Below are 27,454 nucleotides of genomic sequence, written 5' to 3'. Positions count from 1 at the left end.
CAATTTTACAGTAAAAAAACGTATTTCACTATCTGATATAATGTTAATTTACCAATATATTGAAGTACATTGTACTACACTGAAATCCACCAATCACAGCGGAGACAGTGGATATTTCACTTCCAAAACTATTAACAGTATTTACATGTAAAATTACATTAAATGTACGGTTAGATTACATTAAATTGGGTTGATTTGATTCATTTAGAAATATATTGGAACAGTACAGAAAAAAGCTTTTGATATTGCAGTTAAAATGACTACTTTATATAGAAAGTTTAACTTAACTTAATGAATAACTTTTTAATGATGTAATAATGTTTCTGCTCCAAATTAATTTATTCAAACGCAGGTCAAATATTGAAGATGTTTGCTTTGAGTAAAAAACTATGAATATGTATACAGTGCAAATGTTTATCAGAATGCAGAGTTATTTTTTATTTGAGTTTATGGTCGTTGAATGTCTTTTCTGAGGTATCTTTCTGCGGTTGAAACACAGATTGATGATTATATGAGACGTGATTAACGTCAGGAAGTTGTTCTGAGTCTTCTGTTGTTTATTTGTGCTGTAACTAAAGAGAAAGAGATGATCGTCTGTCACACACACACACACATTTACTGACTGCATCACTGATGAAACTGACAGCATTTGAAATCTGAGACTTCTTTTATATCAGAAGTATGGGAGATGATTGTGTTGATTGAGATTATTGAGATTGATTGTGATGATTGAGATGATTGTGATTGTGATGATTGTGATTGAGATGATTGTGATAATTGAGATGATTGTGATGATTGTGATTGAGATGATTGTGATAATTGAGATGATTGTGATTATTGAGATGATTGAGATGATTGTGATTATTGAGATGATTGTGATGATTGTGATTGTGATGATTGTGATTGAGATGATTGTGATAATTGAGATGATTGTGATTATTGTGATGATTGTGATGATTGAGATGATTGTGATTATTGAGATGATTGTGATTATTGAGATGATTGTGATGATTGTGATGATTTTGATTGAGATGATTGTGATTATTGAGATGATTGTGATGATTGATTGTGATGATTGTGATTATTGAGATGATTGTGATTGATTGTGATGATTGTGATTATTGTGATTATTGAGATTATTGAGATGATTGTGATGATTTTGATGATTGATTGTGATGATTGTGATTATTGAGATGATTGTGATGATTGAGATGATTGTGATTATTGAGATGATTTTGATGATTGATTGTGATGATTTTGATGATTGATTGTGATGATTGTGATTAATGAGATGATTGTGATGATTGAGATGATTTTGATTGAGATGATTGTGATTATTGAGATGATTGTGATGATTGATTGTGATTATTGTGATTATTGAGATTATTGAGATGATTGTGATGATTTTGATGATTGATTGTGATGATTGTGATTATTGAGATGATTGTGATGATTGAGATGATTGTGATTATTGAGATGATTTTGATGATTGATTGTGATGATTTTGATGATTGATTGTGATGATTGTGATTATTAAGATGATTGTGATGATTGAGATGATTTTGATGATTGATTGTGATGATTTTGATGATTGATTGAGATGATTGTGATTAATGAGATGATTGTGATGATTGAGATGATTGTGATAATTGAGATGATTGTGATGATTGATTGTGATTATTGAGATGATTGTGATGATGAGATGATTGTGATTATTGAGATGATTGTGATTATTGAGATGATTGTGATTATTGAGATGATTGATTGTGATGATTGTGATTATTGAGATGATTGTGATGATTGTGATGATTGAGATGATTGTGATTATTGAGATGATTGAGATGATTGTGATTATTGAGATGATTGTGATGATTGAATGTGATGATTGTGATTATTGAGATAATTGAGATGATTGTGATGATTGTGATTATTGAGATGATTGTGATTATTGAGATGATTGTGATTATTGAGATGATTGTGATTATTGAGATGATTGAGATGATTGTGATTATTGAGATGATTGTGATGATTGATTGTGATGATTGTGATTATTGAGATGATTGTGATGATTGTGATTATTGAGATGATTGTGATGATTGATTGTGATGATTGTGATTATTGAGATGATTGTGATGATTGATTGTGATTATTGAGATGATTGTGATTATTGTGATGATTGATTGTGATTATTGTGATTATTGAGATGATTGTGATGATTGCGATTATTGTGATGATTGATTGTGATGATTGTGATTATTGAGATGATTGTGATGATTGATTGTGATGATTGTGATTATTGAGATGATTGTGATGATTGATTGGGATGATTGTGATTATTGAGATGATTGTGATGATTGTGATTGTGATTATTGAGATGATTGTGATGATTGAGATGATTGTGATGATTGTGATTATTGAGATGATTGAGATGATTGAAATGATTGTGATGATTTTGATGATGATTGTGATGATTGTGATTATTGAGATGATTGTGATGATTGTGATTGTGATTATTGAGATGATTGTGATGATTGAGATGATTGTGATGATTGTGATTATTGAGATGATTGAGATGATTGTGATGATTTTGATGATTGATTGTGATGATTGTGATTATTGAGATGATTGTGATGATTGATTGTGATGATTGTGATTATTGAGATGATTGTGATGATTGATTGTGATGATTGTGATTATTGAGATGATTGAGATGATTGTGATGATTGTGATTATTGAGATGATTGAGATGATTGTGATGATTTTGATGATGATTGTGATGATTGTCTGGCAGGAGCACAGATGAGCTTCAGTGACGTTAAATCACACAGACGAGAAGATCTCGTCAATATCAGTTTATCTAAATAAAATTAAAAATCCTCCTACTGGCTTTCAGTCTTTCCAGTGTTATCATAGATCACGTCCGTAAAGCTGAAAGCTTTAATAAGTGTTCATCACTAACGAGAATCTTTTCATTTAAACCTCAGCAGCAGTTCGACTCGCTGTCAGGAAGAATGATTGATGGATCTGAGATTGACTCTGAATCATTCATATTTCCTGAGCATTCGTGGCAAACGTTGCGTCTTCATCGTGAATCATTGAAGAGGAAGATAAGACAGCGAGTGTGTGTTTGATTCGGCCTCAGACCACTCCGGCCTCATCATTACTGAAGACAGAGAGAGAGAGACAGAGAGTGAGAGAGAGAGAGAGAGACTGAGACAGAGAGCACGGAGTGAGAGAGAGAGAGAGAGAGACACTGAGACACACAGAGAGAGAGCGAGAGAGAGACACTGAGACAGAGCGAGAGATACTGAGACAGTGAGAGAGAGAGATACTGAGACAGTGAGAGAGAGACACTGAGACAGAGTGAGAGAGAGAGAGTCAGGCGGTGCAGACACAGAAAGGTCAGGAGATTTCTCCATCGGACACATATCTGTTTAATTGGGATGGCCTTTTCCCATCAGAGATGAAGCAGAACTGACAGGGATCGAACACTTCACCGGCGATATCCAGATATTACCGTTAATACTGTGTGTGAGTGTGTGTGTGTGTGTGTGTGAGTGTTGTAAAGTGCATTCCCCTGTGTTAGTAAATCAGGGATTCCTTGCTAGTCGTAGGGATACATAATAACTTAAAAACTATCAATATTTAAATAGCATATTTAATATTCAGCAGAGACACATTTGGTTTGTGATGATGCATGATGTGTTTTATTCTGTTATGGAAAAATCATGCAAGAAGATTAGAGATTGACAGTAAAATTTAATTTGAAGAAGGTGTACGCAAAAATAATAAAATATCATGTGTATTTGAAATAAAGAAATATGACAGAGGAAAAATGTAATATTTCGAAATAGACGTATGAAACTAAAATCCTCAGTAAGAGCCTGTCGTAACGAGTCATAATCAATCGTAAAACTGATTCATTCATAACGGTTCAGGAACGAAGTGACTTGACCTTATCAATAGGACACTGAATCATTCGCTCAACCGATTCATTCAAACGACTCGTTCATTCATTAAGGAAACGCTCTCAGACGCAGATCTGTTAGGGCTGAGCCATCGTCCCGGTGTGACCCCTCTCTGGGGTCGTGACCTTTGCTGGACTCCACTTTAATGGAGGCGAGTGAATCTGATGTTTCAGATGTTATATATACAGTATAAAGCGCTCCGCTCCGTCCATAGATAACCATTAAAGCGCATCAATACCAGCGCTCGGATATCGATGCAATCACCACACTAATTGTTTGCGATGGATCTGAAGGTCAGGCGTTTATGCATGTGTTCATAAAGCGCTCACGTTTCCAATATCACTGTGACCTTCTCAAACCTTCTCGCTTTCAGCCATGTTCAAAGTTTCTTTGTGTTGTGAATCTCAGGAGACTGCGCTCACATCCGCTCTTCCAAACACATCAGATATACAAACTCAAAATTATGAATTATTACGCCAGTGTAAATCAGCTGTTCTCTATGTGAATATACAGTAAAGCTGAATTTATCATCATTACTCCAGTCTTCAGTGTCACATGATCCTTCACAAATCACTCTAATATGAGGATGTGATGCTCAACACACAGTTATGATTATTATTATTAATGTTAAAAACAGTTATGTAAGGATTCTATGGTAAAGAGAGGATTAAAAATTAAGAGGTTAAAGCATTTAATAATCTCGGCATTTAATAATTATTCAAATCAAAACTTCAATCTGTTAATATTAATTACAGGTGAAACTGTAACAATAAGAATATGGAGCAAAAGTTCATTTATTTCAGTAAATCAACTTGAAAGCTGAAACTAATATATTATATAGACTCATTACATGCAAAGTGAGATATTTCAAGCCTTTATTTGTTATAATTGTGATGATTATGGATTACAGATATGAAAACCTTTTCACAATATTCAAATTTTGAATTTGGGGTTTTCATATCTGTAATCCATAATCATTACAATTATAACAAATAAAGGCTTATTAATGAAATATAATAAAGCAGAAATATCTAAATGTATGGCAAAAGTGTGATGATAAGTGAGCTGTTTCTGTTGCAGGTGTACGAGCAGGACGATCTGAGTGAACAGATGGCGAGTCTGGAGGGTCTGATGAAGCAGCTCAACGCCATCACGGGTTCAGCCTTTTAACACACACACACACACACACACACACGGACACCTGGAGCGAGGAGCCGTACCTCTCCGGTGCTCCTGAAACAGGGAAAGACTGAACCGCTGGGGAAGCGCTCTTTTCTAACAGAGATTTTATACTCGCTCACTCTCTCTCTCTCTCTCTCCGGATCGCCCGAGTCTAAGGTAGCCCTTCTCCAAACCCAGAGGACGTCTCCATGTGTCCAGAACCCGCCAGACCCCGAGGAGTTCTCCAGCCGGTCCGGACACGTCATCATGTTAGCGTCTGGTGTGCAGGACTGTGTTTTTGCTTTGATTCTCCTCAGTTCATGAATCCACAGTCCTTCCTCTCTGCTTTTGAGGCGTTTATGTGTGTGGAAGTGCACAACAGACTTTTTTATGTGCCTATATCTATATTTTTGTTCATTATTTATTCGCTGTGTGCTGATCCGAGACCGGAGACGGAGACGACGAGTGCCGATATTTGATATTTTCCCCGTTTTCTACTGTACAGAGCGAGAGACGGACTGGCTTTCTACCGATATACTTAATATATGAGTTAGAGTGTTCCTTTCACGCTAATTTATGAACACTATGTGATTAATTCTAGAGCTTTTATTTAGCCATCGGGAGAATAAAGAATTCCTCGAGGAGTTCTGGGACGGATCTCACTGTGTTTTTGGAGGATATTTTTGCGTCAGCATCATCACACACCTTTGGTTGTCTATGAGGTTTTTTGTGTGTGTCATAAATGTGATCGACGACATTCCTGCCAAACGTGTTTCGTCTGAGCCCTTTTTTATTCAGCTCCATCATTCCCTCATGACCTGTTTATTGCTGATGATATGATTCGTTTCCAGCACTAATATCTGAACATTCGTACATCAAGACTCTTTCACTGGAGGGGAAGCGGAATGACTTGTTTAAAATGTAAATTGCATGAGTGAGTTTGTTCTTGAGTTCAGAAAATCGTCTTAAAGGGAAACCCAGTTTTATTTTTGACCTCATTGGCAGATCTTCATGTTTGAAGCACAAACTCGCTCGTGTTTCAGAAATCATTGAGCGTTATGTGGATGTGTCTTGATGTGAGAAGGTTTAGATGTTGCTGGAGAACGACTCAATTCCTGAAAACCCCAAACCATGAAAAACTCCCGAATCGTCTGTTTCCCGAAGCGCATCGGACCGATCACACACTGATGTCCAGCTCCAGAAACCCTCAGAACAGCAGCTCACATGTCCATGCACTATATCCCATGTGTCCTGAGAACTTTATGATCGGAATGACCGAAAATTGAGTCTCGTGCAGATTATCATATGACCTCAGAAATCAAGTCTCTGCTGGGGTTCAGCTGGGGTTCGGCTGGGGTTCGGCTGGGGTTCGGCTGGGGATCGGCTGGGGTTCGGCTGGGGTTCGGCTGGGGTTCGGCTGGGGATCGGCTGGGAATCGGCTGGGGTTCGGCTGGGGATCGGCTGGGGTTCGGCTGGGGTTCGGCTGGGGTTCGGCTGGGGATCGGCTGGGAATCAGCTCGGGTTCAGCTGGGGTTCGGCTGGGGTTCGGCTGGGGTTCGGCTGGGAATCAGCTCGGGTTCAGCTGGGGTTCAGCTGGGGTTCGGCTGGGGTTCGACTGGGGTTCAGCTGGGGTTCGGCTGGGGTTCAGCTGGGAATCGGCTCGGGTTCAGCTGGGGTTCGGCTGGGGTTCGGCTGGGGTTCGGCTGGGGATCGGCTGGGGTTCGGCTGGGGTTCGGCTGGGGTTCGGCTGGGGATCGGCTGGGAATCGGCTCGGGTTCAGCTGGGGATCGACTGGGGATTGGCTGGGGATCGGCTGGGGTTCGGCTGGGGTTCGGTTGGGGTTCAGCTGGGGCTTGGCTGGGGTTCGGTTGGGGTTCGGCTGGGGTTCGGCTGGGGATCGGCTCAGGTTCAGCTGGGGATCGGCTGGGGATCGGCTGGGGCTTGGCTGGGGTTCGGTTGGGGATCGACTGGGGATCGGCTGGGGCTTGGCTGGGGTTCGGCTAGGGATCGGCTGGGGATCGGCTGGGGTTCGGCTGGGGTTCGGCTAGGGATCGGCTGGGGATTGGCTGGGGTTCGGTTGGGGATCGACTGGGGATTGGCTGGGGTTCGGCTAGGGATCGGCTGGGGCTTGGCTGGGGTTCGGCTGGGGATCGGCTGGGAATCGGCTCGGGTTCAGCTGGGGATCGGCTGGGGTTCGGCTAGGGATCGGCTGGGGATTGGCTGGGGTTCGGCTGGGGATCGACTGGGGATCGGCTGGGGTCCGGCTAGGGATTGGATGGGGATTGGCTGGGGTTCGGTTGGGGATCGACTGGGGATCGGCTGGGGTTCGGCTAGGGATCGGCTGGGGATTGGCTGGGGTTCGGTTGGGGATCGACTGGGGATCGGCTGGGGTTCGGCTAGGGATCGGCTGGGGCTTGGCTGGGGTTCGGCTAGGAATCGGCTGGGGTTCGGCTGGGGTTCGGCTGGGGTTCGGCCGGCGTTCAGCTGGGGATCGACTGGGGATCGGCTGGGGCTCAGCTGGGGCTCGGGGACACGTTGATGTTCCAGTAAGCAGTGCCGGGATTAATCAGCTGATTTCTGAAAGGATTATTAAAACAGGGACTCATTAGCTGTTATTATAGGATCGGGAGGAAATGTTGGTGTGAAAATATGAGAGGAGGAATCATTCTTATGTGTGTTTTACTTCATCCTTAAATTGTCCGATTTTAGCGTGGTTAACCAAACTAGAGTAGTGATGGAGGAGATCTGGTGTGAAGGAGCGATGCTGGACTTCTGCGCACGAGGACGCCGTACACGCTTTTGTAATGCACTGTAGAACAGTCCGACGTTCCTTTTTATATAGAAATGTTATTTGAATGGTGCATTCTTTTTGTTTGATAAATAAAGCCTTTGATAATAAAAGTTGTTTGTGTTTGATCTTCAGTCGTCACATGATGTTCCTCGAGAAGCAGATAAACGTGTTCTTCAGAAGCGTCAGGAAACACTCAGACCTGCACAGATATATTAAACTATCTGTCTGTCTATCTCTATATTTCTGTCTATCATTCTGTCTGTCTATCTATCTATCTATCCTTCTTAAACATCCTTGAGTCATGTTCTCATAAAGCTGAAGAACAACCTTTGATGCCGTTTTTTAATGAATGAGAGTTGTTTGTTTTAAAGGTGTGTGAGTTTATTGTGAGCTGAAGTGAATCCGGCAAACCCTCAGCCTCACACACACACACACACACACACACTATCCTGCAGTCAGAGATGAGTCCTGGTCCAGCTTACCCCGCAGCGCTCGCTCCAGCGCGACACACAGCAGATGTCCAGTAAATGTGTGAGATTAATGGAGGGTGTGTGTGTGACATATGTTTCCCGTGACAGGAGAAGAGTCACTGGTGTGAAGACACTGACCATCACACGCCTGAACACAACGGCCCGATCCCGCGGAGCAGGAGACAGGAGGCTGCAGGCTGAAGCGTTGTTGTGCACTGCTGTCAGGCTCTGGTTCATCATTAACGTCTTCTTCCAGACTACTGTAAAGAAAACATCCAACACACACATTTGAGTGTTTATTTTGTTGCACTTTGTCTATTTGTGTCTGCAGTGGGAAAGTTGCCTTCAAAAGAGATGCGTTACTCTATAAAAAAACTAATTGTGTTAGTTAATTTTTGGAAAGTAATGTGTTAGAATGCTGCGTTACTCCCTAAAGGCACTTTAGCGCTGGCTGTAGCGGTGTTCAGACTTCTGCTAATGTATGCAAGGGCATGTTTAGATGTTTGTTCTGGAAACCGAGAGAGAAATACAGCATGATGTTGACTGCTGTTGTGTTGCTTTAGTCCAACTAGGCTTTGATGATTTGTCACAATATTTTTCAGAATATATTTCTCTGGACTCAGATAATCATATATTTTCTCTGTTGCAGAAGAAGAGTGTGTGTGTGTGTGTGTGTGTGTGTGTGTGTGTGTGTGTTGAAGAACTCGCTGTTCCTCTTAAAGCTCTGCTGTGTGTGATGGGTCTGACCCAGGATCAGCAGGTGTTTTATCACCGTGTGTGTCTGAGGTTTATTCTCAGAGTTTGGGGACGCTGCTGTTTCGGATCCTCTGAGTTGAAAGTGTGTGTGTGCGTGTTCTCACACACCTCGCTGACAGTGACACCTTTCGCTAATTTACTGCCGACAAAAGCCTCGCTCTGCCCCGGTGGGCCGACAGAGGTGTGTGTGTGTGTGTGTGTGTGTGTGTGTGTCGCAGACCGTTGTTGTGCTGCTGGATCAACATTAAAGAGCGGTTGACGAATCTCCTGTGTTCACAGAAATACTCGATCAAAACACTTCTCAGGAGAATACTGATTCAAATGAATCTTCAAAAGTGTGAAATGCTTATATTTGAAGATCACTACAAACTCCAAAGGTTTCATCTAATACTCATATGTTACTTTATTTCATTTCAGCTTTAATTAAAATAAAAATGACTTTAATTAGTTTTGCATCAATGCTGGTTTGTGCATTAACAACTTACCATCACACTGCTGGAGACTGCTGGTGATCGCTATAGGCTTGCTAGGGTGTTGCTAGGTGGTTATTTGGGCATTGTTAGGGTGTTGCTGGGTGGTTGTTAAGATGTTGTGAAGGTGTTGCTAGCGCAATGTGAGGGTGTTGCTAGGTAGTTGATAAGGTGTTATTAGGGTGTTGCTAGGTGGTTTCTTGGGCGTTGTGAGGATGTTTCTTGGTGGTTGATAAGGTGTTGTGAAGGTGTTGCTAGGTGGTTTCTTGGGCGTTGTGAGGATGTTTCTAGGTAGTTGATAAGGTGTTGTTAGGGTGTTGCTAGGTGGTTTCTTGGGCGTTGTGAGGATGTTTCTTGGTGGTTGATAAGGTGTTGTGAGGGTGTTGCTAGGTGGTTTCTTGGGCGTTGTGAGGATGTTTCTAGGTAGTTGATAAGGTGTTGTTAGGGTGTTGCTAGGTGGTTTCTTGGGCGTTGTGAGGATGTTTCTTGGTGGTTGATAAGGTGTTGTGAGGGTGTTGCTAGGTGGTTTCTTGGGTGTTGTGAGGGTGTTTCTAGGTAGTTGATAAGGTGTTGTGAGGGTGTTGCTAGGTGGTTTCTTGGGTGTTGTGAGGGTGTTTCTAGGTAGTTGATAAGGTGTTGTGAGGGTGTTGCTAGGTAGTTTCTTGGGTGTTGTGAGGGTGTTTCTAGGTAGTTGATAAGGTGTTGTGAGGGTGTTGCTAGGTGGTTTCTTGGGTGTTGTGAGGGTGTTTCTAGCTGGTTGATAAGGTGTTGTGAGGGTGTTGCTAGGTGGTTTCTTGGGTGTTGTGAGGGTGTTTCTAGGTAGTTGATAAGGTGTTGTGAGGGTGTTGCTAGGTGGTTTCTTGGGTGTTGTGAGGGTGTTTCTAGGTAGTTGATAAGGTGTTGTGAGGGTGTTGCTAGGTAGTTTCTTGGGTGTTGTGAGGGTGTTTCTAGGTAGTTGATAAGGTGTTGTGAGGGTGTTGCTAGGTGGTTTCTTGGGTGTTGTGAGGGTGTTTCTAGCTGGTTGATAAGGTGTTGTTAGGGTGTTGCTAGGTGGTTTTTTGGGCGTTGTGAGGGTGTTTCTAGGTAGTTGATAAGGTGTTGTGAGGGTGTTGCTAGGTGGTTTCTTGGGTGTTGTGAGGGTGTTTCTAGGTAGTTGATAAGGTGTTGTGAGGGTGTTGCTAGGTGGTTTCTTGGGTGTTGTGAGAGTGTTTCTAGATGGTTGATAAGGTGTTGTTAGGGTGTTGCTAGGTGGTTTCTTGGACGTTGTGAGGATGTTTCTAGGTGGTTGATAAGGTGTTGTTAGGGTGTTGCTAGGTGGTTTCTTGGGTGTTCTGAGGGTGTTTCTAGCTGGTTGATAAGGTGTTGTTAGGATGTTGCTAGGTGGTTTCTTGGGCATTGTGAGGATGTTTCTTGGTGGTTGATAAGGTGTTGTGAGGGTGTTGCTAGGTGGTTTCTTGGGCATTGTGAGGATGTTTCTTGGTGGTTGATAAGGTGTTGTTAGGTTGTTGCTAGGTGGTTTCTTGGGCATTGTGAGGATGTTTCTTGGTGGTTGATAAGGTGTTGTTAGGTTGTTGCTAGGTGGTTTCTTGGTAGTTGATAAGGTGTTGTTAGGTTGTTGCTAGGTGGTTTCTTGGGCATTGTGAGGATGTTTCTTTGTGGTTGATAAAGTGTTGTGTGGGTGTTTCTAGCTGGTTGATAAGGTGTTGTTAGGGTGTTGCTAGGTGGTTTTTTGGGCGTTGTGAGGGTGTTTCTAGGTAGTTGATAAGGTGTTGTGAGGGTGTTGCTAGGTGGTTTCTTGGGTGTTGTGAGGGTGTTTCTAGGTAGTTGATAAGGTGTTGTGAGGGTGTTGCTAGGTGGTTTCTTGGGTGTTGTGAGAGTGTTTCTAGATGGTTGATAAGGTGTTGTTAGGGTGTTGCTAGGTGGTTTCTTGGACGTTGTGAGGATGTTTCTAGGTGGTTGATAAGGTGTTGTTAGGGTGTTGCTAGGTGGTTTCTTGGGTGTTCTGAGGGTGTTTCTAGCTGGTTGATAAGGTGTTGTTAGGATGTTGCTAGGTGGTTTCTTGGGCATTGTGAGGATGTTTCTTGGTGGTTGATAAGGTGTTGTGAGGGTGTTGCTAGGTGGTTTCTTGGGCATTGTGAGGATGTTTCTTGGTGGTTGATAAGGTGTTGTTAGGTTGTTGCTAGGTGGTTTCTTGGGCATTGTGAGGATGTTTCTTGGTGGTTGATAAGGTGTTGTTAGGTTGTTGCTAGGTGGTTTCTTGGTAGTTGATAAGGTGTTGTTAGGTTGTTGCTAGGTGGTTTCTTGGGCATTGTGAGGATGTTTCTTTGTGGTTGATAAAGTGTTGTGTGGGTGTTTCTCGATGGTTGCTCAGAGGCAGCACTGAATACATCTGCCAGCAAAGTAAAAGTGGCCCAAACAGAGAATGTGCGTGACTCAATCCTCCAGCCGTGTTTGCACAGTAAATGGTTGCCCTGTTGACCCGTTTATCAGAGCTCAGTGACCGCAGATGCGGAGGCCTGCTGTGCAGATGTAGACGCTGATGGGATGTTGACCTACATATGGAGGCGCATGAGTGTGAATCTGAACCAGCGGGTGGGTTTAATCTGCCACGACCAGCAGGAGATCCACAGACACACATACACACACCTACACAAGTCCACACGCAAACACGCACACAGATGTGACAGATGCAGACGACACACAGCAGCTGAAGTGTGTCAGATCACAGGTCATGATGTGGTGATCGCTGTTTTCTTCGGTGTCTCTCTCAGCTCATCTGCAACTGTCTCTTGCTGGGCTAGTGAGTTAAACTTAGTTGACATGTTTATATCAGGATTCCTGGATGCAATAACATCTGGTTTAATGACTTGACCATTTTTACACAGAATAATTGTTATTTTAATATTGCCTTGTAATTTCTGAGATAAAAACTGGACAAGATCCAAGATCCTTGTGGAGAACACAATTAGATTTTATATGGATTATATTTTGGTTACATATTTTGGTTGCATATATTAAATAAAATCTGTGTATACTGTGTAAAGTACTGTGTATAATTATTTTGTATATATAAATACACAAATATGAGTAACATTACTCATGCATTTAAGTATTTAAGCAAAATGTGTTATTTATATATAATATATATATTTATTAGAAATGTAAATATGGTAAATACATGCAAATATTTCTTAAATATATACATGCATGTTTGTGTATTTATATATACAAAAACATTTTTTTCACAGTACACAGACACATCATGCAAACTTTTATTTTCGGTGCAATTAATTGGGATTAATCGTTTCGATATATCAGCGCTCCGGCCGCTCACGGCTCTAATATATATACATAATTAGATAGCAGGATTAATTGTTATTTTCTATTCCCGAACACACATTTTTCCCAGATTGGGTTTTTGATTCCAGTAGTAATCCTCGTCGCTGATTTAATCTCAGCAGATTCAACATTTTTCACATTAGTGACGTGTTTAATCACAAACAGAAGAGCTTCTCCTGAATGCAGAGGATGGAGATCATTAATCTCTAACCTGTAACTAATGAGTCATTCGCAGTGCTGTGAAAATATACTGCAGTTTCAAGCCAAACAGAGGCTCAATCCTCCATTAAACCGCAGAAGAGCAATTCATCAGAGCGATGAAGATTTCCTAATCGTCCTCATAGACCTGAAGAACTGGCACAAGCAAATCAGCTCTCATTAATGACGACCATCCATTATTCAGAGCACATTCTCACACACACACAAGAATTCAGGAGTAGTGCCTGATTATTTTTGCAGCAGTGTTTGGATGCATTACAGATGCAGGAATGAAACTATCAATGTGAAATTGGTGATAATCTTATTCATAAAGGCCTCTCGCGAAACACAGGAAAGATCTCAGCGAGAGCCTGCAGCTCAGAGAGAGGATAATAACACACTGATTTGACATCATGTGCTGAACTGAACGTTCACATTAATCGACATGAAGAACAGCCTCTCACCTGAAGCTCATCACCGTCTTCCTCAGTGGTTCTGTCACCAATACCCAAATTTACTGGAGAAGCAAAATCACTGAAGGTATGAAATCTTGTTTAATGAAAAATGCATCAAAATGAAGTGAGTTTGTGCTTAAAAAAGAATAAATATCTGCCAGTGTGTGTGAGTGTGTGTGTAGCATATACAGAGTGAACAGCAGCGGTCCTAGTACTGAGCCTTGTGGTACGCCATACTGAACTCGTGATCTATAAGACATCATTTACTGCTGCAAACTAATAACGGTCAGATAAGTGTGATTTAAACCATGCTAATGCAGTTCCACAAACACTAAAAAAAAATGTGGAGTAGGATTTACTTGAAAAAAGCTAGGCAACTTTTTCCACTCAGAAAATGCTAGTAAATTTACAAAGATTTGCCAAGTAAAAACCTGAACATATTTATCAGTAGCTTTAATTAGAAATCTTAAGTTAAAATTTACTTGGAATATGGAATTAAGTAAACTTTAATTTAGTTAAGTGAAAGTAACAAAGAATATAAGTAAAAGGTTGATTAATATCGATTTAGTTGTAATTTCCTTTGCATTACATTTCACTCAAACAATTTTATTGAATTATACCAGTCATTTACAGTATGTGGCCTATCTAAGTAATTTATACTTCATCATGATGTGAATGCAAAGACCTCAATACTTGGTAGACAATACACAATGACGGTAACATTTGATGGATCGTTTTTTTGTTTGAATGATTCATTTTGAGCAGAAAATGTCCTCAAAATGTCACAAAATGGCAAGTTACTGGTCCTGACAACAAAAGCAATGATAAAACAGTGTAAATACAGCTGGAAACCAGTGAAAAATGAACCTCATTAATTATTCAAGGTCCAGTGCATGATGGGAACCCCAGTATCAGAAAAGTTGAGTAATTTTTACTTTATTTATTGAGTTCATATTTATGCTTTCATTTCTACTCGCTTGAACTACTGATATGGAATTTACTTTTTTTATTATTATTCTTGCCTGAACTAGCTTTTTCTTGTAAATTACATTGGGTTTTTTTCAGTAGTATTTACCTTACCAAAAAATCATTTTTTTCAGTGAATGCCAACATAGTTTTCTAGTCTATTTAAAAGAATGTTGTGGTCAATTGTGTCGAATGCAGCACTAAGATCGAGTAACACTAATAGAGAGATACGACCACGATCAGATGATGAGAGCAGATCATGTGTGACTCTAACGAGAGCTGTCTCGGTACTATGATGTGCTCTAAATCCTGATTAAAAATCCTGGTAGATATCATTTCTTTCAAGACAGGAACACAGTTGATGAAGTGATCAAGTTGTGGTTCTATCATATTTTCATTAGTTTAGCCACTGTTTCAAATAAATACCTAGGATTATGTTTATTTTCTTCTAATAGGTTTGAGAAAGGCCTCTCTGTAAGCGATCGAGCTCTCCTTCCATGAAATACCGAATACCTCTAGTTTAGTTTTCTTCCAGATGCCCTCCATATTTCTGTTCGCTCTCTTAAGTGTCTGAGTGTGTGAGTGTGTGTGTGCGTGTGTGTGTGTGTGTGAGCTTGCTGTACCATGGCGTTGGACTATTTTAGTGTGTGCGTGTTAAAAGTTTCTGTGGCAATATCGAGTTCTTCTAGGATGCTGAGATGAAACTGATCAGGAATATTATTAATAAAGCGTGTGTGTGTATGTGTGTGTGTGTGTGTCTGTGGAGTTCAGTAGTGTGTCGAGTCTCAGCGGGCAGTTAAAGGTTTATTTCGGGTTGGGGTTACAGCAAAAGCAGCTTCACAGCGAAGATAACCGGACATTACTGTCAATCAATAGCAGTGAAGCATGAGCGAAACATCCGCTGAGAATAGCACTCACACACACACACACACACACACGCTTCACATCCACAGACATTGATTTTCTGCTGAATCTAACGTGACAGAGCTAAAGAAGTGGAGAATTTTATAACCACAAAAGATTTAAAAGGTCATGTTTATATGCAGCATTTGACTGAAGTTCATCATCTCATATATTTGCATTAATGAGGATAATATATAAAACATAATAGCAGCTCTATGAATAGGACGTCAAACCATATTAGTGTCAAACTGCGAATAAAAGAGTGTGTGTGAGGATAATCTTATTCACACTGAATCTGTCCTGTGTTCAGTTCATCTTCATCAGGTGTTCAGTGTTCATACGGCAGATCACACACACACACACACACACAACCAGCTGGGAAATACATGGAAACACTGGGGGCAGGCCCGGATTGGCCATCTGCCAATTCTTGCACATGCCAGAAGGGCCGGTGTGATTTTTGGGCCGAGACACAGATAGTTGCGTGTTCTGCGTCAGTTAACACAGTCGGAGCGTAAAGATAAATACGGGATATTTTTAGGGATGGCTGACGCGTTTCGAAGCTTTGCGAGATCCCGAAGCGCAGATGATTCGAAACACTGATCCGAAGCGTGATTCAAAACACCTACGTCACGTGACTACGGCTAAACGAAGCAGGTGGAGTGCTCCGCTTAATCAGGGGTGAAACCCGATGGTGGGTCAAACTCAAAGACGCTGCGCTTACAAGTGTTTGGGAAGTTTGGGGATCTAGGGATGTCTTTACGTTGATCGTGTTGATCCACTCAAGGCCCTGAGCGAGAAAGACTACATGAAGCAGCCGACTGTGCTCGCGTGCGAAGGCCGACGGTTATGCTGAAATACCAAACCATCCTCACTGCCCACATCTTCCAACAAACAACTCCACTTTCCAACTATTTGCAAACTTGTGGAATGGATTTGCTCACGGCCCATCGCTTTGTCACAAGACACACAAGACAATCTGAAAGAATATGCAAGGGATCTGCCAGGCGAGTTATGTGACGACACAACCATATCAGATGCTGACAGCATGCACAATGTCATTCTGGATACCATCATTGAAAGTATTTCCCGACGTTTTGCTAAAAACAGAGAACTATACACAGATTTCGCCCTGCTTGATAACCAGAATTTTAATGACTGGAAATGTAACGGGGGCGCACTCAATGCCCTGAACACCAAACTGATCAGACACGATAGCAGAGCAACTCCTGAGGCCTTACAGAGCATCTTGAAGCCTTTATGTTGATGACAATCGAAAAAGTGACTGTGGTTTCTTTGGACACGGACTGCATCATTAAAAGGGTGGCGGAGAAGAGCGCGCTGATGCAACGGCTGCTGATTTCATAAGGTAGGTCATGCTTCTTTATATCATACCCGTATTTTCCGCACTATAAGGCGAAAAATGTTTCTAAAATAGGTCATTCGTTGAAGGTGCGCCTTATAAGATACTGCAGTCATACGTTCGACTGGGTTTGCGTTATGCATCCACTAGATGTGCTAAAGGGAATGGGAAGAGGAAGTGCTTCTGGAACAGTGTTGTTTACATCTTGCAAAATGGTCCTCCGCGTCTTTTCCCCGCCTGACTAAAGTTGCTTAGATTGTATTCAGCATCCCCAAGCGGGTCTGTGAGCGCAGAGAGGGTTTTCTCCGCTGCTGGCCTGCTTTCAACAAACCACCGCATGTGTCTGAAGCCTCAAACATTGTCCAAACTCGTGTTCTTGAAGGTGAACTCAGAAGAACTGTAGGCTAGATGAGGAAAGCAATTCTTCTTCTTCTTTTTAGTTTGAGACAATTTAAATTGTTATCCACGCGCGTAGGTTTAAGTCTGGTGGCCTAATAGTTAATTTACTTTTTAATTTAACACGTTGATGTAGGCCTATAGCCAAATTTTTATTTATATAATTAGGCTCCTTGATTCGTTTTGTTTTTGTGTGTGTACAGATAGGCCTAAGCCGATTTAAATTTCAATAGTGTGCGCTGCGCAAAAAGTTGGCTTATCAAAATCTGGCCTAATAATTAATTAGCCTACTTTTAAACATTTATGTTTATATAATTTTACGTTTTTGTTTATATAATTTTTAGTTATATTATTAGGCCCATTTATTTGTTTAATTTTACAACAGTTTGTGTACAATGGTTATAAGCCCATTTAAATTTTTATTTTGCGCGAGCAAAAGTTCAGTTATCAAAATTCTGGCCTATAGTTAATTAATTTTAAAACTTTTATGTATATTTTTGTTTATATAATTTTTATTCATATTATTAGGCCCATTTATTCGTTTAATTACAGGACTTTTTGTGTATGCTACATTCCTGTTCTTACTAGTCCTAATTTGTCATTTGAAATGAAACACTTCTGTTTGGAAAATGTTGTTGTTGGTCTTTAGGTCTTTGTAAGGTGAGGCCAAAACCAAAAAGTGAAATACAAATAATGCAGGTTTTTTTTTTTCTCGTTTTTTGGAGCGAGCGGGGCGATTTGAGTGGAGCGAAGCGAGCGCTGAACGGATCGCTTTCATTCTGTGACGCGCGAGCAGCGCCGGGGACAGTGATTTAAAGGTTGATCTGGCCATATGACAGAGCGGCCATATGGACACGAGCGCGAGTTCGCGGGTTATTAACCAATTGATCCATATATAAGGCGCTCCAGATGATAAAGCGCACTGTCATTTTTTGAGAAAGTTTTGAGAAGGCTTTTAAGTGCGCCTTATAGTGCGGAAAATATGGTATATTCTATTGTGGTTTGGTCATGGTACTTTTTCTTTATTAAGCAGTTGTGTTGTGAGGATTGGCCGCTGTGCCATGCTCCTGTGGGTGTGTTTTTGGCGCTGTGCCATGCTCGTGCACGTGTGTCTTTGGCCGCTGTGCCATGCTCGTGCATGTGTGTTTTTGGCGCTGTGCCATGCACGTGCGCGTGTGTTTTTGGCCGCTGTGCCATGCTCGTGCGTGTGTGTTTTTGGCACTGTGCCATGCACGTGCGCGTGTGTTTTTGGCCGCTGTGCCATGCTCGTGCGCGTGTGTCTTTGGCCGCTGTGCCATGCTCGTGCGTGTGTGTTTTTGGCCGCTGTGCCATGCTCGTGCGCGTGTGTTTTTGGCCGCTGTGCGCATGTGTTTTTGGCCGCTGTGCCATGCTCGTGCGCGTGTGTTTTTGGCCGCTGTGCGCGTGTGTTTTTGGCCGCTGTGCCATGCTCGTGCGCGTGTGTTTTTGGCCGCTGTGCCATGCTCGTGTGTGCTGTGAGGGTCCCAAATAAACTTTTTGGCTCACCTGCAAGGAGGACTAGATGAAAAAATCCACCAGTCAAGCATATTTTTTTACCGGCCAAAATAATAAACAGCATTTTTGTGTCACATATACATTAATTTATATATAGGCTATATTTAAACATTTTTGTCATTATTTTCCATTCTAATTTTTATATACACGCATATTACACAATTTACACACATTAAAATAATATTTTTTGTTGTGGCGCCTGTGAAAATAGTTCTGTACCAATTAAATGTATTAATTGTATATTAAATAAATAAAATGTAAATAAATAATAAAATAATACTATAATTATATTAAAAAATAGCTTTACTCTGCCTATTTTTTTACTCCATTTACCCTGACTAATCCGATCAGAAACTGAAGGACTGGGAATATCCATAGACAGTAAAAGGAAATATTAGTTGTTTTAACCATTCATTAAAATGAATCGGTAAGGAGTCATTAGTTCGCGAATTGGACGCGTCATCATCGGATGTGTACGCGTTGTGTGTTTATCCCGGCAGGGACCTTGGACATCCAACAAGTTTTGTGTCAACACAGAAAATATTTCATCACTGGATAGTTTTTTTCGTTTATTTAAAGTGTGGTTTAACTTATGTCCACTGTGCGAACGCTTTTCAGAGAAGATTTTTAGCACAATTCTCACCCAGCGGTAATGCTGGAAAAAATATATCCAAATTCTCCACATGAAACTATGGTCCGATCTTTTACCATCGTGTCGATTTGATGAATATGTGCAGGGAGAGAGAGCAAGAAAGACGCTTTGGAGCCGGAGGTGAAGCCTTGTTTACACGTTCGCCTGCCTCCATAGAGAAAGAGTGAGTGCGCGCGCTCTCTCTGCTCGTAGTTGCGCCCTGTCACATTCTGGACTAGTTGCACCGCAACGGAAATGGAATTTCCTATTTGTCTGTGGTAGGCTGGAACACTTCCGGTCACTGCTTCCGACCGTTCAGCGGAGTGTAAAAGAGAAACACGAGTCTTTTCGGTATTAAAACAGCAGGTGTTGTACCGAATTCCGACTCGCGGACAAATCGCACGCCCCTTCGCGTGCGCGCGCCTCTCATTAATACGCGCTGAAGCGAGTTGAATGCACTTCATTTGCCATATGCGTTTATCGATTGATTTTTTTTTTCTCACAGCAAGCACCCAGATCCTGCATGAAAGCTTTGCACTTACAAAAATTAACAGACAGTGAACTAGTGTGGATAAAAGATGCAAACAAACAAAAACGCATGGGAGATCGATTCACACTAAACTTCGACGGGTAAAGGCAAGCCATAATAAAGCTACCACCTGTCAAAGCAAAACATTACTGTTAATTTAACATAATTTAACAGAACGTAACTTTTGTGTGTAAAACACGATGTTGTTCATAGGAAAAATAGTGTATTACTTTCCCCATTGCACATGAATGTCATTAAAAAAAAATATTTAACATTTTTAATCAAGATAGGCTTAGTTTATAAAACACATGTCTGTTGGCTATTGTATAGGCTAATATAGACTATAGCCTATATGAGGCAAATACCAGTTTTTATGTTTGTTTTGTTTTTGCTTAATTGCATCTTAAAAATAGAAATAAAACAAATTATAGTTGATAATTATAATAATGTGATCATTGACTAATAGCCTAGTATTTTCTTGTAAAACTAATCAAATAAAAAAACTGATTTGAGGAGACAGAAACTATAATAGCAAGCTAAGCAAATGTCTGAACACATCATTATCAGTAATACGATGAATATGACTATATATATGAAGAGTTCAGATGCAAAAGACTCTAAATGCCATTTGAAATTTTCTTCTTTAATGATGATTTTTATCAAACTTGTATATTTAAGTTCAGTAATTTCACTTAAATAACAATTAATAGGTAATTATCATTGCCATTTAAGTGAAATCACTGAACTTAAATATACAAGCTTGATAAAAATGATCATTTTAGAAGAAAATTTCAAATGGCACTTAGAGGCTTTTGCATCTGAACTCTTCATATATATATATATACATATTATAAAATGACAATCGATTATTGGGTCAAAGCCCCGTTTTTTTCAGGTCTACTAAGAAAACCGTGTAACGATCTTCTCAATGATTCTGCTGTGTACATGAATGATATTTCTGCATTTATCAGATGCGTTCATTAAACCATGAACCGATGATATTTACAGTGATCAATAGAGGAAACGGGCGAGATGCATCAATCCTCTGGCATTCACGCTAGTTTATATTTTCCAGCATATTCCAAAAATAGACACGGGCTCCAGTTCCACGCGTGTGTTTACATGTAATCTAACTCTCGCTTGTAAACATAATGTTCCCTCTTTACTCTCACACACACAATCTCCAGTGCAAAGCATGCTGGGAGAGTCCTCGCCCTTCAAGAGTGTGTGTTGCGTCGGTTTAATGAGGTGTGTGTAGAGCAAAGACCAGTCTCTGATAAACATCAGCATCAGCACACATGATAAATATATAATGTACTGAGAAAGTTTTTCAAAGTTACTTCTGAATGTTTAAAAAATACAAATAAAACGTGGAACATTCATTACAGAAATATAATAGTTCAGAACAGAGTTAGAGTTCTAAAACTAAAATCCTTATAGCATTTTCATTTCTTGAAATTAAATGTAACATAACTGAAATAAAATAAAATATACAAAAACTTAAGCTGTTTTCCAAGCTTAGTGTACAAACATAAAAAAACTATATAGAAATATGTCAAAAACATGTAACAATAATACTAAAAATGTGCTACAATGAAACAGAAAAATATAAAAATAAAAACAAAATATTGATCAAATCTATGATATAAATAAAAACTATAATATTCAGTATAGTTTGACCATACACATTTAATTAAGGCAAAATAAACTAAATGTTTAAAATGAGACTGAAGAACAAGAGTTACTTTAATGCAAAATTGCATAGAAAAACAAAAAGCTTTGAGAAAAAAGCAAATCAGTTATTAATATTTCACTTGTGTCTCTTGTTTTTGCATGGTCATAATTTCTTTAAATGGCAAATTATGTAACACAGTTTGTCATGTTTCATTACGTTATTAATCACAAATAAAACAATCGACTTCAAGCACAACTACACAATATGACTATAATATCTGTAACGCATTTATAATTATATTAATAAAGTGTGAAGAGTCGTGATTTACTGTAATGCTGAATATAAAGGTCATCGTATTCAAATCACCAGCGCTTGAAGTAAGGTGAGAGAGAGAGTGTGTGTGTGTGTGTGTGTGTGTGATGTCTTATTATACAACATTAGACTTTCACTGCAGTGCTGTTCTGCGGATGAGACTCGGCTCTATATTTCTTCACGTCCTGACAAAACTAATTCACAGAATTGACAGAATGCAGAACTGATGCATCAAATCTTTCATTTGAAATATCTAAATTACGCCATATGCTCTCATTGACGAATGCGGAACAGTTAGTTGATGTGTTCATCAAGGCTATATTACTGTAATGCTGTACTGGGTGGCTGCCCTGCACGCTTAATAAACAAACTCCAGCTCGTCCAAAACGCAGCCGCTCCAGAATATTAGAATATTATGACCATATTAGCCCGGTTCTGTCAACCCTGCATTGGCTGCCTATTAAACATCGTATAAACTTTAAAATATTGCTAATTACTTACAAAGCACTGAATGGTTTATCTCCGCAGTACTTGAGCGAGCTCTTAAAGGGCTAGTTCACCCAAAAATGAAAATTCTGTCAGTATTTACTCACCCTCATGTTGTTCCAACCCCGTAAGACCTTCGTTCATCTTCGCAACACAAATTAAGATATTTAAGATATTAAGATCGCTCCTGCATACTAGTCCATAGGCTTCTTGAGGGAATGACTCGAAAAGTCATTAAAGACATCGTTAAAATAGTCCAAGTGACTACAGCGGCTCAATCTTAACTTTATCAAACGACGAAAACACTTTTGTGCGCAAAAAAACAACAAAAATAAGGACTTTATTTCAACTATTCACTTCCTTCTCCATGAGCCTGTAGTCAGTTAGCGTAGTGTGATTGCCTAAAGCTACGTCAGAAATGGGGCAATAATATTGCTTGTAAAATCCATATTACAAGCAATATTATTAATTAAATTGTACAAATTAGATTTAATTAGAATATTAATTTGATTAACTATTACTCAATTGTAATTTGTTCAATTTAATAAATAATATTGCTTGTAATATGTTGCCACAATTTTATTGATTAGATAAAGCATATTCATTTTTACAGTGTGCATTAATTTCATTGAAGAAAAAAAAGAAAAAACATCGGTCGTTATTGACAGACACATGAAGAGCTGAGGCTCTCGTTTTCATCTACAGTTCCTTTATTATTAATTTGACATCATATAACATAAAACACGAGCACAAGCAACTTCCGATAATGAGTTTTAATTAAAGCCTCCTCTTGTTTTCTGCGGTCTACTCTGAATATTGTGTCTCTGATGATGAAGTGCTTGTGATGTTCCTCATTCGAGAGTCGCTGGATGGAGAAATAGATGTAAGCGTGAGTGTGTGTGTGTGTGTGTGTGTGTGAGTGTGTTAACTGGGATTAATTTTCCTCCGGCTGCTCTAGACATGACCCTGACCTCACAATCTCAAGTCATTTTTATTTTCATAATCCATGTTGTTTTAAAGCTGCTTTACAGAGAACGGTGTGTTGATGTCTGAAAGCCCCAGTCACACACACACACACACACACACTTCACAAGGTGTTTACATGTAGGAGAGGAAAAACCTAGAGGGACTTCCCGATTAATGTACATATAGAGTTATGATGGAGTTATGGCAGATCTATAGGCGACATTGAACACAATAAAATATTTCTGTTTTCCTCGTATATGATCAAACCAGATAGACGGATGGATGGATGTAATGATAGATCAATGGAACTCTCTCTCTCTCTCTCTCTCTCTCTCTCTCTCTCTCTCTCTCTCTCTCTCTCTCTCGGTGAACTGAAGCTCTTTCAGGAACATCATCACAGTACACACACACACACACACACCTCCTTTTAACGCCTAACTTTACTTCACTATATTTCTATTAAATCCTAATCTAATTATGACAAATTATATATTTTTAAAAAGGTCTAAGACTTCTAATTAAATATTCGACCCCTGTTTTGTGTTAAAAATTATGTAGGAAGAGTAATTAATACATTTATGACAAGAGTGCACCTAAGAAAATCTGCATCATAACAGGAGGTCTGACCTTTGTCACAAAAAGTTGATGCACCCACTTTTAATCATTGAAACTTCTGTTTTTATGCTAAAAGTTCATAATAAAACATATAATCTAGTATTTTTCAATAAAAAATTAAAAGTATAGTATAACATTATCCTCTAAAAATGATAATATATATGTATATATCATCCTCTAAAATATAATAATAATTTTTATCGCCTTTTTTATTATATCACACATTTTAGTAGTTATCATAAATTAGGTATCATTTGAAAGCTTATAAACTCAGAATTCATCATGTGAAAACCATTTTATAATTGAACGTTGCGTTACCATAGAAACGGTACTTATTTTATGAGGCTCCTCCCCTTTTGGGCATCCTTATTTTTCATAATTTATGATCAAAACCTTCATTAATCTTGACAAAACACATATTGTCAGAAAGGTCAGAAGGTTATATGAGTCTGAAGGTTCCAAATTTTGTGACAAAATTGATATTTGGACAGAAATGTATTAATTCGTTAAGGCAGAATGTATACAACTAAATTCAATGGAATTCAATGGCACCCGGTGGCTATTTTTGGTACTACGCCTAAACAAAATCTCATGGGAACTTCAATTTTTGTGATATCAACTTCAAATTTGGAACATAACTTGGTTAGATTTATGGCTTTGATTTTATAGTAATTTTAGAGTAAAAATATTTTGTAAAATATATATTTTATATAAAATAAAAAATATATAGTACAGTATATTTAATTTACTGTGAATTAAAACTTCCATAACTTTTTCATACTTTCATTTTTTGAAGTGTTTTCACTTCAGCAATAATCTGCTGAGTGTTTTCTTTAAAACAAGATCAAACTTGGGTATATTCCAAAGCATTCTTAAATTACAACCATTTAAGTGTGAATAGAGCATTTTAACCCCCATTCTCAAAAGGGGGGGTGACAGTTAAGGGGTTAAAGAACACAGTCAGTGCATAAAAGAAATGAATAAAAGCTAAACCAATCACAGCAGACGGTTCCCACAATGCACTCTGTCACCGCTCGTTAATTACAACAGACAAATCAATTCTCTCATTTATCTTGGTCCTGCAGAGACGCTGGTGTGGAGTGTGAGTGTTCTGTATGAGTGTATCGTGGACAGATGATTCATGTGTGTTTAATAGACACTAATAATTATATTACACACACGTAAAGAAGCAAGTCCCGCCCTGGATTATTTTCCTATTTTAATGATCTTACCCTCAAATGTACATCTCAACACGTGTGACGCTGTGTGTGTGTGTGTTTGGGTTAATATCTGATGTGTGCAGCTGTTGCATTTACTCGTTTAGCAGATGCTTTTATCCAAAACGACTGGAAAATGAGCAGAAACACGAGCGACGGAGCAGATGATGATGATGATGATGATGATGATGATCATTGACATGAGCATTCATTTGGTCAAAGGACGGTGAAGTGTGTTGAACTCTTGAGTGTCAAAACATCATTACACTCCCTGATAATTAACACACACACACACACACACACACACTATCTCCCCCTCTCTCTCTCTCTCTCTCTCTCTCACACACACACACACACACACACACACACACTCAAGTCTCTCTTTCTGCTGGTTTATTTCAGTTTCTAAATTGTAAGTTTTCCCAGTGTCGTCTGCCCATCATGGGCTCCTGATATTCCCCATACACAGACTGGCTTCATCACGGTCTCCTGTCCACCAGTAAGCTGGTGTGTGTTGGGCGTTCTGGAGCCGTCGCATCATCCAGGTGGAGCTGCACACTGGTGGTGGTTGAGGAGATTCCCCCTCTATGTGAAGCGCTTTGAGTGTCCAGAAAGGCACTATATAAATGTAATGAATTATTATTATTGTTTTATCATTTCGTTTCCATTATTTTATTTACCAAGCACTTTTACACCTAAAAACTAAATTTCCTCAATCCCAGTAAAACCAATGCAATTTTATTTTTGTTCTATAATATTTATTCTTTTTAATTTAGTATTTTGAGAATTTATTAATATTTATGCAATATTTATGGTCTATTTTGCCATGGAAAAATATATATATTTTTCTATATATTTATTTTTTTCAAAAAATGATTAATGCAGTATTTTAGTTTAATATAGAGTCTAGGCCTTCAGAAAAAAATATTTTTTGAAGAAAATTAGCACCATCTGGTTACAGTATAGAGAAAAGGCGTAGGACCATGCTGTAACCATTAGATGGCATGTACAGCTATTATTTTTATTATGTTATTTTTTTGTGGATTTGAATATAGTTGAAACAATCTCAAAAACGATTTTTTATTTTAAAAAAAATTGTGAATTTTGGTGTTTTTGTCAATTTCCCATTCATTTCCTATGGGGTCATTTTTGACCAAAGACCACAAGTGTGACTATTTTTTTTACGACCACTTAGCATGCTCAGATCATGACCTCAAATTTTTTGTGTGTTCACATACATAATGCCATAAAAGTCACCAAGTTTCGTAACACTCCGATAAAGCTGTGATTTTAAAAATTCAAAACATACTTTTTGTAATCAAAATTTATTGGTGTGTATGTGTATAAAAGTGTGTTTGTGTGTGTGTGTGTGTCTGTTTTGCACTCTAGATGTTGTAGAGCGTCACCCCTTTCCTGCGGTGTACTTTTTTTTTTAGAATTGTGGCCGATTTGTAGATTGTACATACAAAAATTCGGAGAATTTTTTTTGTGTGAATTTCCCATTCATTTCCTATGGGTCGGTCATTTCTGACCGAAGACAACAAGTGTGACTATTTTTTTTTTTACGACCACTTAGCACGCTCGGATCATGACCTCAATTTTTTTTTGTATTAACATACATAATGACATAAAACTCACCAAGTTTCATAACCTTCCAATAAATCTGTGATTTTTAGAAATTCAAAAAAACAAAATTTTTCGGTCAGAAATGAGCAAAGAGCTTTTCATCCCACAGCCGAATAACACTGGAATTATTGAATATTACAACATTACAACACTCAATTTACAACATGATAGCATTTTAGGTAAAACTTTACAATAAGGTTAATTCGTTAAATACCTTAGTTAACATGAACTAAGAATGAACAAAAATTCTAAAGAATTGATTCATTTTAGTAAATATTAATTTCAACAATTACTAATATATTATTAAAATCAAAGGTTGTATTAGTTAACATTAGTTAATGCACTGTGACGAACAATCCCTGAACAGCTGTATTTTAACATTATATTAACAAAGATTAATAAATACTGCAACAAATGTATTGATCACTGTCAGTTCATCTTGATTAATACATGAATGTTAACTACTGAACCTTATTGTAAAGTTAACTTACACGACTAAACGCCATATATTTATGCTCAAAACTTATTTCTAAAACATCAGTTACAGATTCTGATTTACATTCAAAAATGATTTGTGCAAAAGATAGTGAACATTATAAATATTTGAATGAATCTGAAACGAAGGTGA

The 27,454-nt window shown here is 39.0% G+C and overlaps 1 protein-coding gene across 3 annotated transcripts in view; it reads left to right on the top strand.

The window, feature by feature from the left end:
• The window catches only part of dcc (DCC netrin 1 receptor), a 174,292-nt gene extending 167,777 nt beyond the window's left edge, over window positions 1-6,515 (top strand). For all 3 annotated transcript variants that reach the window (XM_039661560.2, XM_039661562.2, XM_039661561.2), the window contains exon 29: window positions 5,049-6,515. In XM_039661560.2, coding sequence (XP_039517494.2) covers window positions 5,049-5,138 — 90 coding nt within the window. In that variant the 3' untranslated portion in view covers window positions 5,139-6,515. The remainder of the gene's footprint in view (window positions 1-5,048) is intronic.
• The last annotated feature ends 20,939 nt before the right edge of the window (window positions 6,516-27,454 follow it).

This window comes from Pimephales promelas, chromosome 4 (assembly GCF_988280905.1).
Source record: "Pimephales promelas chromosome 4, fPimPro1.hap1.1, whole genome shotgun sequence".
Classification (NCBI taxonomy): Eukaryota; Metazoa; Chordata; class Actinopteri; order Cypriniformes; family Leuciscidae; genus Pimephales; species Pimephales promelas.
The sequence above is the reverse complement of the archived record's forward strand: the minus strand, read 5'-3'. Positions and strand labels throughout refer to the sequence as shown.